At 47.2% G+C, this 11,140-nt stretch overlaps 2 protein-coding genes across 2 annotated transcripts in view; both read left to right on the top strand.

Moving 5' to 3' along the window:
* Window positions 1-8,458: 8,458 nt before the first annotated feature.
* Window positions 8,459-8,827, top strand: LOC129501431 (prefoldin subunit 1-like). Its single transcript, XM_055312566.1, has one exon. It carries the CDS (start codon window positions 8,459-8,461, stop codon window positions 8,825-8,827), a length of 369 nt encoding a protein of 122 aa, XP_055168541.1.
* A 1,362-nt stretch (window positions 8,828-10,189) lies between these two features.
* CTTNBP2NL (CTTNBP2 N-terminal like) overlaps window positions 10,190-11,140 on the top strand; it is a 55,641-nt gene continuing 54,690 nt past the window's right edge. Inside the window, exon 1 of the mRNA XM_055312563.1 lies at window positions 10,190-11,033. The gene's annotated coding sequence lies outside the window, so the exon portion shown is untranslated. The remainder of the gene's footprint in view (window positions 11,034-11,140) is intronic.

The raw sequence follows: 11,140 nt of genomic DNA, 5'->3' as shown, positions 1-11,140 counted from the left end.
TTAAGTAGCTTGGACAAGGTCACACAGATAGTCAGTGTCTGAGCCAGGATTTGAACTGAGGCAGTCTTCAGTGTTCTTATTCTTAATCTCTTTGGTAGTCTAGTTATGACAAAGCTTTAGGAAATCACTTGTTCTTTCATTTAACAAATATTCATGCCTACTGCATGCAGACACTATGTCACAGACTGTATACAACCATGAAGCAGGCAAAGAGTTTTTGTCTGGGAGAAACATAGATACAAGTAAAAAAAGAACAGAATGAGGAGAAGCAAGACACCAACCAAAAGAGCAAGGTGCCATCATAGCTACCAAGAGAAAGAGGAAGAAAAGGAGAACAGTGTTCAAATCTTTAGGGAGCACAAGTTAGGGCCCAGACACATCTGCATGATCCATGAATAAGACGGTCATTGGAAACCTTAGGAGAGCAGTTGCACACTGCAGGCAGGGATAAAAGCACAAAGAGATGAGGAGACGGTGGAAGGCAAGGATGGGGGGCAGGAAGTAGTCTCCAAAAGCTTGACACTAAGGGAAGGGAGAACATGGAAGGAGGTGGAAGTGGGCTCAGGTCCTGGAACAGACACCTAGTTCCCTGTTTTCTTGGTGTTATCTTCTCCCTCCCTGCTACCCCTGCCCCCGGTTCTACCAAGAAATACTACAGGAAAACAGATAGCGGTAATAGAAATAGTTAGGAAATCTTTCTGAGTTTATATTATCATTTCCCTGTTTTATAGTACTAGGCACCTAGTAAAGCCCCTCATGAATTTTATCCCCAACAGGGCATCTTTTGGTAGGCCAGCAGCCACCAGGGCAGAATGAGAACTAGTGCCAGCTCCATGAACACCCATCCAAAAGACCATTTGTCCCAAGGGGATTATCAGTATTCTGGGAACTACCGGAACAGGTCAGTAGGTGGGTCAATTCCAAGATCATTTATCTGAGTTCACCAGGTCCCAGGCACTGTTCCAGACACTGAGGAGTAAATCAAAAGGGGAGTTTTCAGGAGGGCCACCTAAACTCTCTCAACTTCCCTGGCACCTCCAAGGGTATGACCCAGGGTTTCCCCCAGGAAGGCTTGCAGTAGATTGAAATAGGCCACTGAAGATTCTGTCTCCCAAAACAGTGCTCACAATTATCACCACGGCTGGAGACTAGGAAAAATGATTTATAGAGCACCTTTTTTATACTGTGCACTTTCTTGTATTCTTTCATTCATTCTTTCAATAACAAACATTTATGGAACAACCTTAATGTGCCAGGTACTGTGTTAAAGGGCTAGAGATAAGAATCATGAGCAAAACAGATACGATCTCTCTACCCTCAAGGAGCATACAAAAGGGTTATGTAGAGCCATGTTAATCAACATAATTACACAAACACATAATTACAAATCATAACTTATGCTAAGAAGGCAATATACTGGAACGTATGCATTCTACTGGGTTGAGGAAAGTCTCCTGAGAAAGTGACAAGGAAGGTGAGATCTGAGGGATGTGCAGGCTTTAGAGAGAGGGGAGAAAGAGCAGCCCAAGAAAACAGAAGAATATCAGCAAAGACTCCAAGGAACAGAGTCTAAAAGCAGCCAGCATTAAAGAAAAAATTATCCTGACACTTGTTGAAACAGCAAGGAAGATTTTATTCAGAACTATTGCCATGAGTGTGACGGCTGGAGCAATAGGGGAGAAAGATCAGGTTCAACTCCAAATTCATATGGACAAATGGAGATTTGTAGCCAACAAGCAGAGTCAGTGGAAGGAAAATTTCTAAAAGGACACATTGAGGATAGGGGGATTCTTGCTAATATGACTTAACAGGATTCTTGCTAAAGGTAGGCCAAGGAACCTTTACATCAAAGAAAGGGGATGAAGAACAGGATTAGATATCTTGCATGATATTATCCTAAACTGACGCAACAGGATTATTGTTAAAACTGGTCATGCAGGCCCAGCAAGGTTGGGAGGGAGGGAGAGGGCTCAGGGTAGCCTGACTAAAGTTTGTTCAAGTAGATATTTGATCTTTGTCACCAGTTGTCTGGGGCATATCTTAAAATCTACTCAGCCTGCTATAGAGAATGGACTGGAGGGTCCAGAAATGAATGCTGGAAGATCACTTAGAAGACAGCTATTGTCATGGGGAGACAGGACAATGGACAGAACCACAGTGGAGGTGATGGTAGAAGTAGACATAAAAGGATTTGAGGCATTCAGGAGGTAAAACTGACAGGACTTGGGGACAGATTGGTGGTAGAGAGAAAAAGGTATAAATAAATCTTCTGGGGTCTCATTTCATCTTCACTACAATCCTATAATAAACACAGGATTATTCTCTCAATTTTGTGGATAAGGGATTGGAAACTCACGGTAGATGAGTGATGCTCTCAGGTCCCACAGCTAATAGGTCTGGAGGTAAAGTCACTCTCTTTCCACTATGCTTAGACTGGAGTTGGACAGCCCTTCCTAGTAGACGCTACTCCCTTTCTCGTGCCTCTGAAGCTATGCCTAATGAATACCTCCAGCACCGTACTTCCCAACATTCCTGTTTGCCAATGCCACAGGCAAATAAATAAAATATTATCACAGAAGCTGGCTGCAGTTCAGTTGACCTCCACCAGAGAGTACAAATTGATTCTTTTGTTGAGGAAAGTGACTTCCTGGGCTTCTCTGGCAATGAAGAGTGAGGGCCCCCTGGATAGAACTGAGAGGAGAAAAGTTTGGGCAACAAGGAATCAAACTGCTCTGCACTGCAAAGCTAGAGAAATTTTGGAGCAGGCCACCACTGTAGCCTCAGTGCCTAACACACAGGAACTCAACATATTTTTGTTTACACTCTGGAAGTGGGGTCCGGAAATCTCTGATTTAACAAGACTTCCAGGTTATTCTGATACACCCTCAAATCTGAGAATCTGCAGTCTCTGAAAGCTTTTTATAACACTGTGCATACCATCCCCCGGTCCCCAAATCCTCAGTGAAAAGCTGCTACACACAAAGTGTCTTTACTCAATAGAGCTTTGGGCAACAAAGGACAAAGACCAGCCATCCTAGAGTTTCTGACAATGACCAGCAGCAAAGAAGGTCCAGGTCAAGAGTTGGGACAAGGTTAGAGAAGTAGGCTGCAGCTCAAATTGACCCAAGAGCAAATATGAGACAACTCCTCAAACATGTAGTAAGCGCTCACTTTTTGCTTCCCATCCCCCCCTTTTTTTTTTTTGCTAATGAATGAATTTTCATTTGAAGTTATAGCTTTTCCCCTCACACTTAATCCACAGCTCCAGATAGAGCATATAACCCAGATCCAGCCAATCAAAGCAACTCCTCCCCCTGACCACAATGACTGGTTCAGGGATAAACATAAGGTCCAAGTAGAGCCCAGAGAACAGAGTGGGATTTCTCTCAGATTTCTGGAGAGAGGGAGGTGAGTATGGCTGGGTATGAAGCTGGAGCTACTGTGCTTACTGCCAACTGAGGAAGGAAGCATGTCTGAAAACAGAACCAACACAGAAGCAGAGTTGAATGTTACAGAAAGAGAAACCTGGTCCTAGGAACATTTTTGAGAAGCCAGATCAAGCCTTCTCTGAAGACAGCCTAGTCCTAGATGCTCTCAGTGCGATGATGAGTGTCTTTGCTTTGGCCAGTTTAGATGGAGTCTCTGTCCCTTACATCTGGAGGAATCCTGACTGTGACATAAGACAGTGGGTTGAATGATGTTATTTGGAGGAGACCTGGATCAATGAGTCACACAAGTCCACCTCCCTCAAGACTATGGGCAACCGAGGTCCTGAACTGTGTGTTATTCCTTGTGGTAATGATAATAAGCAGACAAAGGTTATTTTACAAAGAAAAGGAGCATAAAAATAAGCCAAGGTGGCGGAAAGAAAATGGGACGAGAAATGCACAGATTTTGTCCAACTTGGGGGACAAGTTGGTCACTTTGTTCAGAGCAGACTGGACCCTGCAGGGACCCAGCAGGAGCCATGAAGCAGGAAACGAGGGCATGGTAGCTTCTAGCACCAGCCTACTCCAAAGGGCCACTTACCATGAAATTGCCTAGAAATGATGGTACGGCTGTTACTGGGTCATTATTTCCCTACAAATATTTCTCCCATTCATGAGCAACAAGGACCCATTCAACCCACTGTGTGGTGCCTCAGCTGAAAAAACAGGCCAGGAGAAGGGTGTAACTGGCTCTCATCAGATGGCAACCATAGGGCAGCTCAGCTGAGCTGAGACTCTGTCTCCAGCTGTAGCACAGAAATTACTTTCTGCTTAATGTCAGGCCATGTGTAGGGAAGAAGGGGGAATAAAGGGGAAAGAGAAAGAGGACCCACCTTTGGTCCCTGTCAGTCATTCTGGCAAAGCTGCTTTGCCCAGGAGGGGGTCTGGCTCCAGACTCTGGGGAAAGAAGGCCCCTGAGACAGAGGGGTGACAGAGGAGGGATAGGAAGAGAGACAGAAAGGGGAGAGGTTGGAAGAGATGGAAAGAGTTAACTTTTAATGAAATAAGTCCATTTACAAAAAAAAAAAAGTAGCTAACTGAAATCCTTTCCCATCTGTTTGCCTCTATGAAATTTATATTTGGAAATATAAACATAACATCAACTCATCATCTGGTATCCATCTCTCAATAATAATTTAATAATTCCAAAGGTTAGAATGAAAGGGCAAATTTGAGACTCATTCAAACGAGCAAGGAATAGTCTTCCAGAGACCTGTGACTAATCCGTGCTTTGGGAAGGAGGGGGCGAGTTAAAAATGACCCCAATCCTTGGGATCTTGGCTGGGTGATTTTGGAATTTCATGGCTTATTTCATCTACTTTCAGGAATTTTGTATCTGGGCTAGACTGCTCCCCATCTGCTATCTCTTTTGCCCCTCTCTGAGCTTTGCATCTGTCATCCCGGCCCACCAACCTCAGGGGAGTGTGCGGCTAGGATGCTCCACAGATGATGAGGGAGACAGGACTCAGGGTTCTCTGGGTGCTCTCCCCATCGCCCCTAGCAGGATATTGTAGTACGATTCCCAGGATGCTGCCCTGTGACACATTCTCCCAGGAACCTGTAGACTTGGGCTTCGGCTTTTTCACTGCTGTCCTATCTCCTGTTTGGAGATCCAGAAAACCAACACGGCCTTAGTTTCCTGGTCCTGGGGAAGGGCCACCAGGCAGCCCCGTGAATGGAAAAGAAGAGTGAGTCGCACAGACCCGGGGGCTCCATCCCACTCCCTCCACCTGCGGGGTCCCTGAGGCAGTTGGTGCAAAAGAAACCATGGGATGGGAGTCAGGAGGACATCTCTCTTTGACCTTAGTCAAGCTTCTCTGTTTTCCCTTTTCAGTGATCCCTTTCTTAAACTACCTACATCTCATTGACCTCCTGAGTAAAATGGAGACTACAATAACTATTTTAAAGGTTTGTGGTGAGAATTAAAAGAAATAACGCGCCGGCTGTGAAGTCGGCGCTAAACAATTAGCCGATGTTGTTAGCATCATTGTTGTTTTAACCTCTGCACTTGCGTCGGTATCTGAAAGCTAGAAGTCCTAGTAATTACCTCTTAGGCTGCTCACAAGGATTATATGTGTAAAGCATCATATGGGTAGAGATCGCAAGGGTTACACACGTAATACAGGTAAAGCGCGGGGCACAGGGCCGGATAGCAGGTGCGCACTCGATGTTCCATTGCTTCCCCTTTCCTTCTCAACCTTCCCCTACCCAACCCAGGCCCGGAGTGTTCCTGCTCCCTCACGGCCAAGCTGGCCCCAATATTTAGCATCTGCCCCTGAAGGTGGTCCCTGGACACCCACACCTGCTTGCTGGCTCAGCGCACCTCCGTAAAGGGACCGTCTGGTGAGGCCTTCCCAGGAGCGGCGGCTGCAGGAGCGGCCTCTGGGCGCTAGAGGGAGGACTCGGCCCGGGAAGCAGTGCGCGCCCCGCCCCCAGCCCTCCAAGCGCCCCGCGCCCCCCGCGCCCCCCGCGCCCCCCGCGCCCCCCGCGCTCCTGGGCGCCCCGGGCCCACCCAACGGAGAGGTCGCTTCAGGGTCGTCCCAGAGGCTTTCGTGGAGACCGATGGTGGGAGAAACCGCGCGGCTCCTCCCGCCTCAGCTCGGCACCGGCCTACAGAGTTGTCCTGGGCTCCCAGACTTCCCCCGCCGGGTCCCCCGCCGAGGAGCCCCGAGGGCCGGGGAGGGCACGAGCGACGTGGGGAGGACCAGCCGCCTTTGCCAGTCACTCCAGCGTCTACATCTAGCCCCCCAGCGTCTCAGCAAGGCCCAGGGGGCACAGCGGGAAGAGGTCTTATCGAGCCCCTGGGGCTCAGCCCTCCCCGCCCGCCTCGCCCCCCCCCCGGGTTAGCCTGGGGAAGGGCTGGGGAGCTGGGGCCCAGAGAGGAGCAGGAGCTTGGGCGAGACCTCCCAGGCACTTGATAACGATACTCACCGAGGACCCAGATACTTTCCTCTGGGGCCATCATCTCTGTTGGATAGTCACACCCCCTCGGTTGTGTTGTCAGGAAGCTATGATTCCATTTTACAAATGGGGAAACGAAGATTCAGGTAAGTGCCCCCCCCTTTTTTTTAAGATTTTATTTATTTATTCATGAGAGACACATAGAGAGAGGCAGAGACACAGGCAGAGGGAGAAGCAGGCTCCATGCAGGGAGCCCGATGCGGGACTCAGTCCTCAATCCCGGGACTGCAGGATCCTGTCCTGAACCAAAGGCAGACACTCAACCGCGGAGCCATCCAGGCGTCCCAGGTAAGTGCCCTTAGCTCTCCTCTTCCCCGCCAAATTTCCTTGGCCCCTACCAAGCCCGTCCTCTCTTGCTTTCCCTTGTTTTAAAAGAGGTCCAAACTGGGGGGACCTGGGTGGCTCAGCGGTTGAGTGTCTGCCTTCAGCTCAGGTCGTGATCCCAGGGTTCCGGGATCAAGTCCCACATCGGGTTCCCCGTAGGGAGCCTGCTTCTCCCCCTGCTTGTGTCTCTGTGCCTCTCATGAATAAATGAATGAATAAATAAATAAATAAATAAAATCTTTAAAAATAAAAATAGGTCTGAACTATACTCATAACTCCAGGAAGATTGCTCACAGCTCCAAGTGGTCCATAAAGCAAATTTTAAAATATTGGCAGCATCCCCCATATTCCTAACCCATCTACTGTGATGGAGACATGATGGAGCATAGTGATTTTGAAGGTACACTTTGGGGTCAGATCTGAGTAAAGATCCAATGTTTGTCCCTTATGAATTCCAGGACCATGGACTTTCCTTGTGCCTCAGCTTCTTATCTGTAAAATGGGAATATTCACATCTATGTCCTTCTATAGGTTAAATGAGATGAATTGTAAACCAATTGCACAGTGCATGGCATACAATAAAGGCTTGAGAAATATATCTGGTGTATATAATTATCATGTAGTCATGGAACTGAAATGATGTTTAAGAAACAGTTCCTTAGTTTCATGCCATTTACCTGTGAACTTAAATGGAGTTAAGTGGGGAATGTTACTTTGTTTTTGGTTTCTTTTAAGATTTTATTTATTTATTCCTGAGAGACACACAGAGAGAGGCAGAGACACAGGCAGAGGGGGAGGGAGAAGTGGGCTCCCCAAGCAGAGCCTGATGCGGGACTTGATCTCCAGGACCCTGGGATCAGGCCCTGAGCCAAAGGCAGACGCTCCAACCACTGAGCCACCCAGGTGCCCTGTGAATGTTACTTTGTGAAATAGGTTTGCATACTGGTTTGAATGGTGTTCCCTCCTTTCCAAAATTCATGTCCACCTGGAATCTCAGCTTGTGAACTTGTTTGGAAACAAGGCTTTGGCTGATGTCATGAGTTAAGACAAGGTCATACTAGATTAGGGTGAGCTCTGAATCCAATATGACTGTTATCCTTACATATCTTTATAGGAAGAGAAGAGGACACAAGGCACCTGGGTTAGAGGCCATGAAGACAGAGGCAGAGCCTGGGGTGATGCAGCTACAAGCCAAGGAATGCCAAGGATAGGTAGGAGCGAAGCAAGCAATCAATCCTGCCTCACAGCTCCCTCCCCCGAGGAACTAACCTGTCAACACCTGGATTTCAGACTTATAAGCTCTAGAATGAAAGAGAATAAGTTTCTGTTGTTTTAAGCCATCTAGTTTGTGGTAATTTGCGGCAGCCCTAGGAAACTCATATGGTTTGTGGAGGGCGAACTCCAACAGAGCTCTAATTTTTTTTTTTTTTTTTTTACTTCTAGTCTAGCTCTTCTACTCTACTCCATCATTATCTCCCCAAACCAACAAATAAATTTGTATGGAACACCTGCCTAAGAAATTTACCTATCTGGAGAAAAATGGACACAATCTATAATCTTTACCACTTCTTATGAGGTTGTTGCCTGAAACACAGTAGGCATTTAGTAAGTATTTACTGGTGAGTTGATAGAGTAATAAATATACAAATGTTACACAAATTTAAGACATTATCATTGGAACCAAGATGGCGGCTCCCGTGGATCTGGAGTTGAAGAAGGCCTTCACAGAACTTCAAGCCACGGTTATTGACACTCAACAGAAGGTGAAGCTTGCAGACATACAGATTGAACAGCTAAACAGAACGAAAAAGCGCGCACATCTTACAGATACAGAGATTATGACTTTGGTAGATGAGACTAACGTGTATGAAGGTGTAGGAAGAATGTTTATTCTTCAGTCCAAGGAGGTAATTCACAGTCAGCTGTTAGAGAAACAGAAAATAGCAGAAGAAAAAATTAAAGAACTAGAACAGAAAAAATCGTACCTGGAGCGGAGGGTGAAGGAAGCTGAGGACAACATCCGGGAGATGCTGATGGCACAAAGGGCACAGTAGGAAATGTAGGAAATCTCCAGCCGAAGCTTCCTGCCCCCTCCCATTCCTGGCAAGGGCAGGTGGGGGGGCCCATGTGGAGAAATTTCTCTTCTGCCTGGGTGCACTTTTTATTTGGATGATCTCATAACCCTGTGTTTTCTACTTCACCATGATACCCTTTCAGACCCCAGTTCTGTATTTTTTATCCTGGCTCTGTCTGCCACCCCTGTCCAGAACACTTTTCTCCCTGGGGGTGAGTCACAAACTCCCAGGAGAGGGAGATGGGAGCCATACAGATAGGGGAGCTCTGCCCAAGCCTATGAACTAGTTATGCTCCTTAGACCAATAAAAGGCATGTGTCCCCCCCCTCCAAAAAAAAAAGACATTATCATGAGCCCACTTTCTACTGTGCATACCTTTGTACCAGACTCTAAATTTATTTACACATTTTCTTTATTAGACTCACAAAATTTTGGAACTCTCTCACACTGCAGCCTAATGGTCACCCCTGCCTGTTGACTACCTCCAGAGGTGATGAATTAAAAGGAAAGCAATCTGAGCACCCTTAGGACTCTGATTCCTGCCAGACAGGGATGATGTCATCTTTGCTAGGTCCTCCCACACTCACTCAAGAATGGGCAGAGGGAGCCAGGGAGTCAGGGAGAGCTGCTGGTTGCCATAAAGGAAGTAAACCACAGAGCACTGCCCTACCAGTCAGCCTGGGAGTAGAATGGGTGGTGGTGGGCTAATAGCTACAAAGGAAAGGAGGGGGAGAAGGGAGGAGCTGATTCACTAGAACAACTCTTAGGGTGACTCAGAAGCCAGCAGAAAATAGCCTGTTCTCTCATGTCTGTCTCTTTGTCGGGCAATGAGACACTTCCTCATTGCAAATATAGAGGCAGGGCAAAAGGGAGGAGGAGGAAATGGGATTTTTCAAACCTGTGGATCTATTCTAGCATCCCACACTCTGGGTTTTTAACCATTTCAGACATTCTGTTTCAAGTCAAGTCAGTATTCATTAAGCACCTATTATGTGCCTAGCCTTCATCCTGCCTTGCAGATTGTCCAGTCTCCTGAACACAGGGAGTGATGTCTTTCAGTTCTGAATTTCCTATTTCATGACTTCAAAAGCACCTTGGGCTGCTGCTGAGCACTTGAGTACAGTCTTGCTGTCCTTAAATAGGGATGACTCTCTCAGGTCCACAATCAACAGCAGGCAAACATGGGGCCTTTTTCTGGCTCTGATGCTGGTTTTATTCTCAATTCCCAATCTCTGGACCAGTCCTCCTTGTGAGAGTCAATGTGCAGGAAGCAGAATATGGCACAGGGCAGAACATGGCACAGGTTTAGAGTCATACATCCTACTTTTTTTTTTTAAGATTTTATTTATTCATTCATGAGAGACACAGAGAGAGGCAGAGACACAGGCAGAGGGGGAAGCAGGCTCCCTGCAGGGAGCCCAACACGGGACTCCATCCCAAGACCCCAGAATCATGACCCAAGCCGGAGGCAGATGCTCAACCACTGAGCCACCCAGGTGCCCCTAGAGTCATACACCCTTGTTGGAGGTTCTTTCTTTACCATCTACTGGCTCTGTGACCTTATTAGATTTCTTTCCTATCTTCTCATCTGTAAAATGGGCAGGATGATGTCTGTCTTACAGGTTAGATTTATCATGTAATCGTGAAGATTAAATAAGATATCATACGGAAGTACCAGGTACGGTGATGACGCGTCTTTCTAGATCAGTACTGTGCCCCTAACACTACCTTGCTTAGTAATAATTGTCATGATTCGGGATAATGCATTAAAAGCAATACGTTATTACACATTATATTCAATCGTACATAAGTACTTAAAATAATGCGGTTATTATCATTTTAACCAGCTAAATCGACCTGTGAACTGGAGTGCAGTCTATGGAAAAGGAATCCAGAAACCCTAACGTCAGATGGAGATACAACTAGGGATGCATCCTCTTGCCTCTCTGGACAACTTGATCCTGGGAGGGCCTGCCGCGAACAGCAAGACCTGCATTCCTGCGTTCACAGGAAGGGACAGACACTCCTTGCCTCCTCCGCACTGCCCTTTGCTCCGGCTTCACCGCAAACGCCACTGCCCGGCGGCATGATGCGGCCAAGGGCACAGAAACATCCCCCCGTCGGGCACGCAGAGCACGGAGAACCTTGACAGACTAATTTGCAGGGATTGGACTTCTCCCCGGAAGGTAGGTCCGACCGGGTTTCGCGCTCCCTGGGGCTACCGGGTGTCCCCGCGCCAGGGGCTCCGGGGCTGGTATTTCTCTTCCAGACGTAAAGGGAAGAGAGCGGGGGG

The sequence above is a fragment of the Nyctereutes procyonoides genome, unplaced genomic scaffold (assembly GCF_905146905.1).
Source record: "Nyctereutes procyonoides isolate TBG_1078 unplaced genomic scaffold, NYPRO_anot_genome, whole genome shotgun sequence".
Classification (NCBI taxonomy): Eukaryota; Metazoa; Chordata; class Mammalia; order Carnivora; family Canidae; genus Nyctereutes; species Nyctereutes procyonoides.
This window is presented reverse-complemented; position numbering and strand designations above follow the sequence as displayed.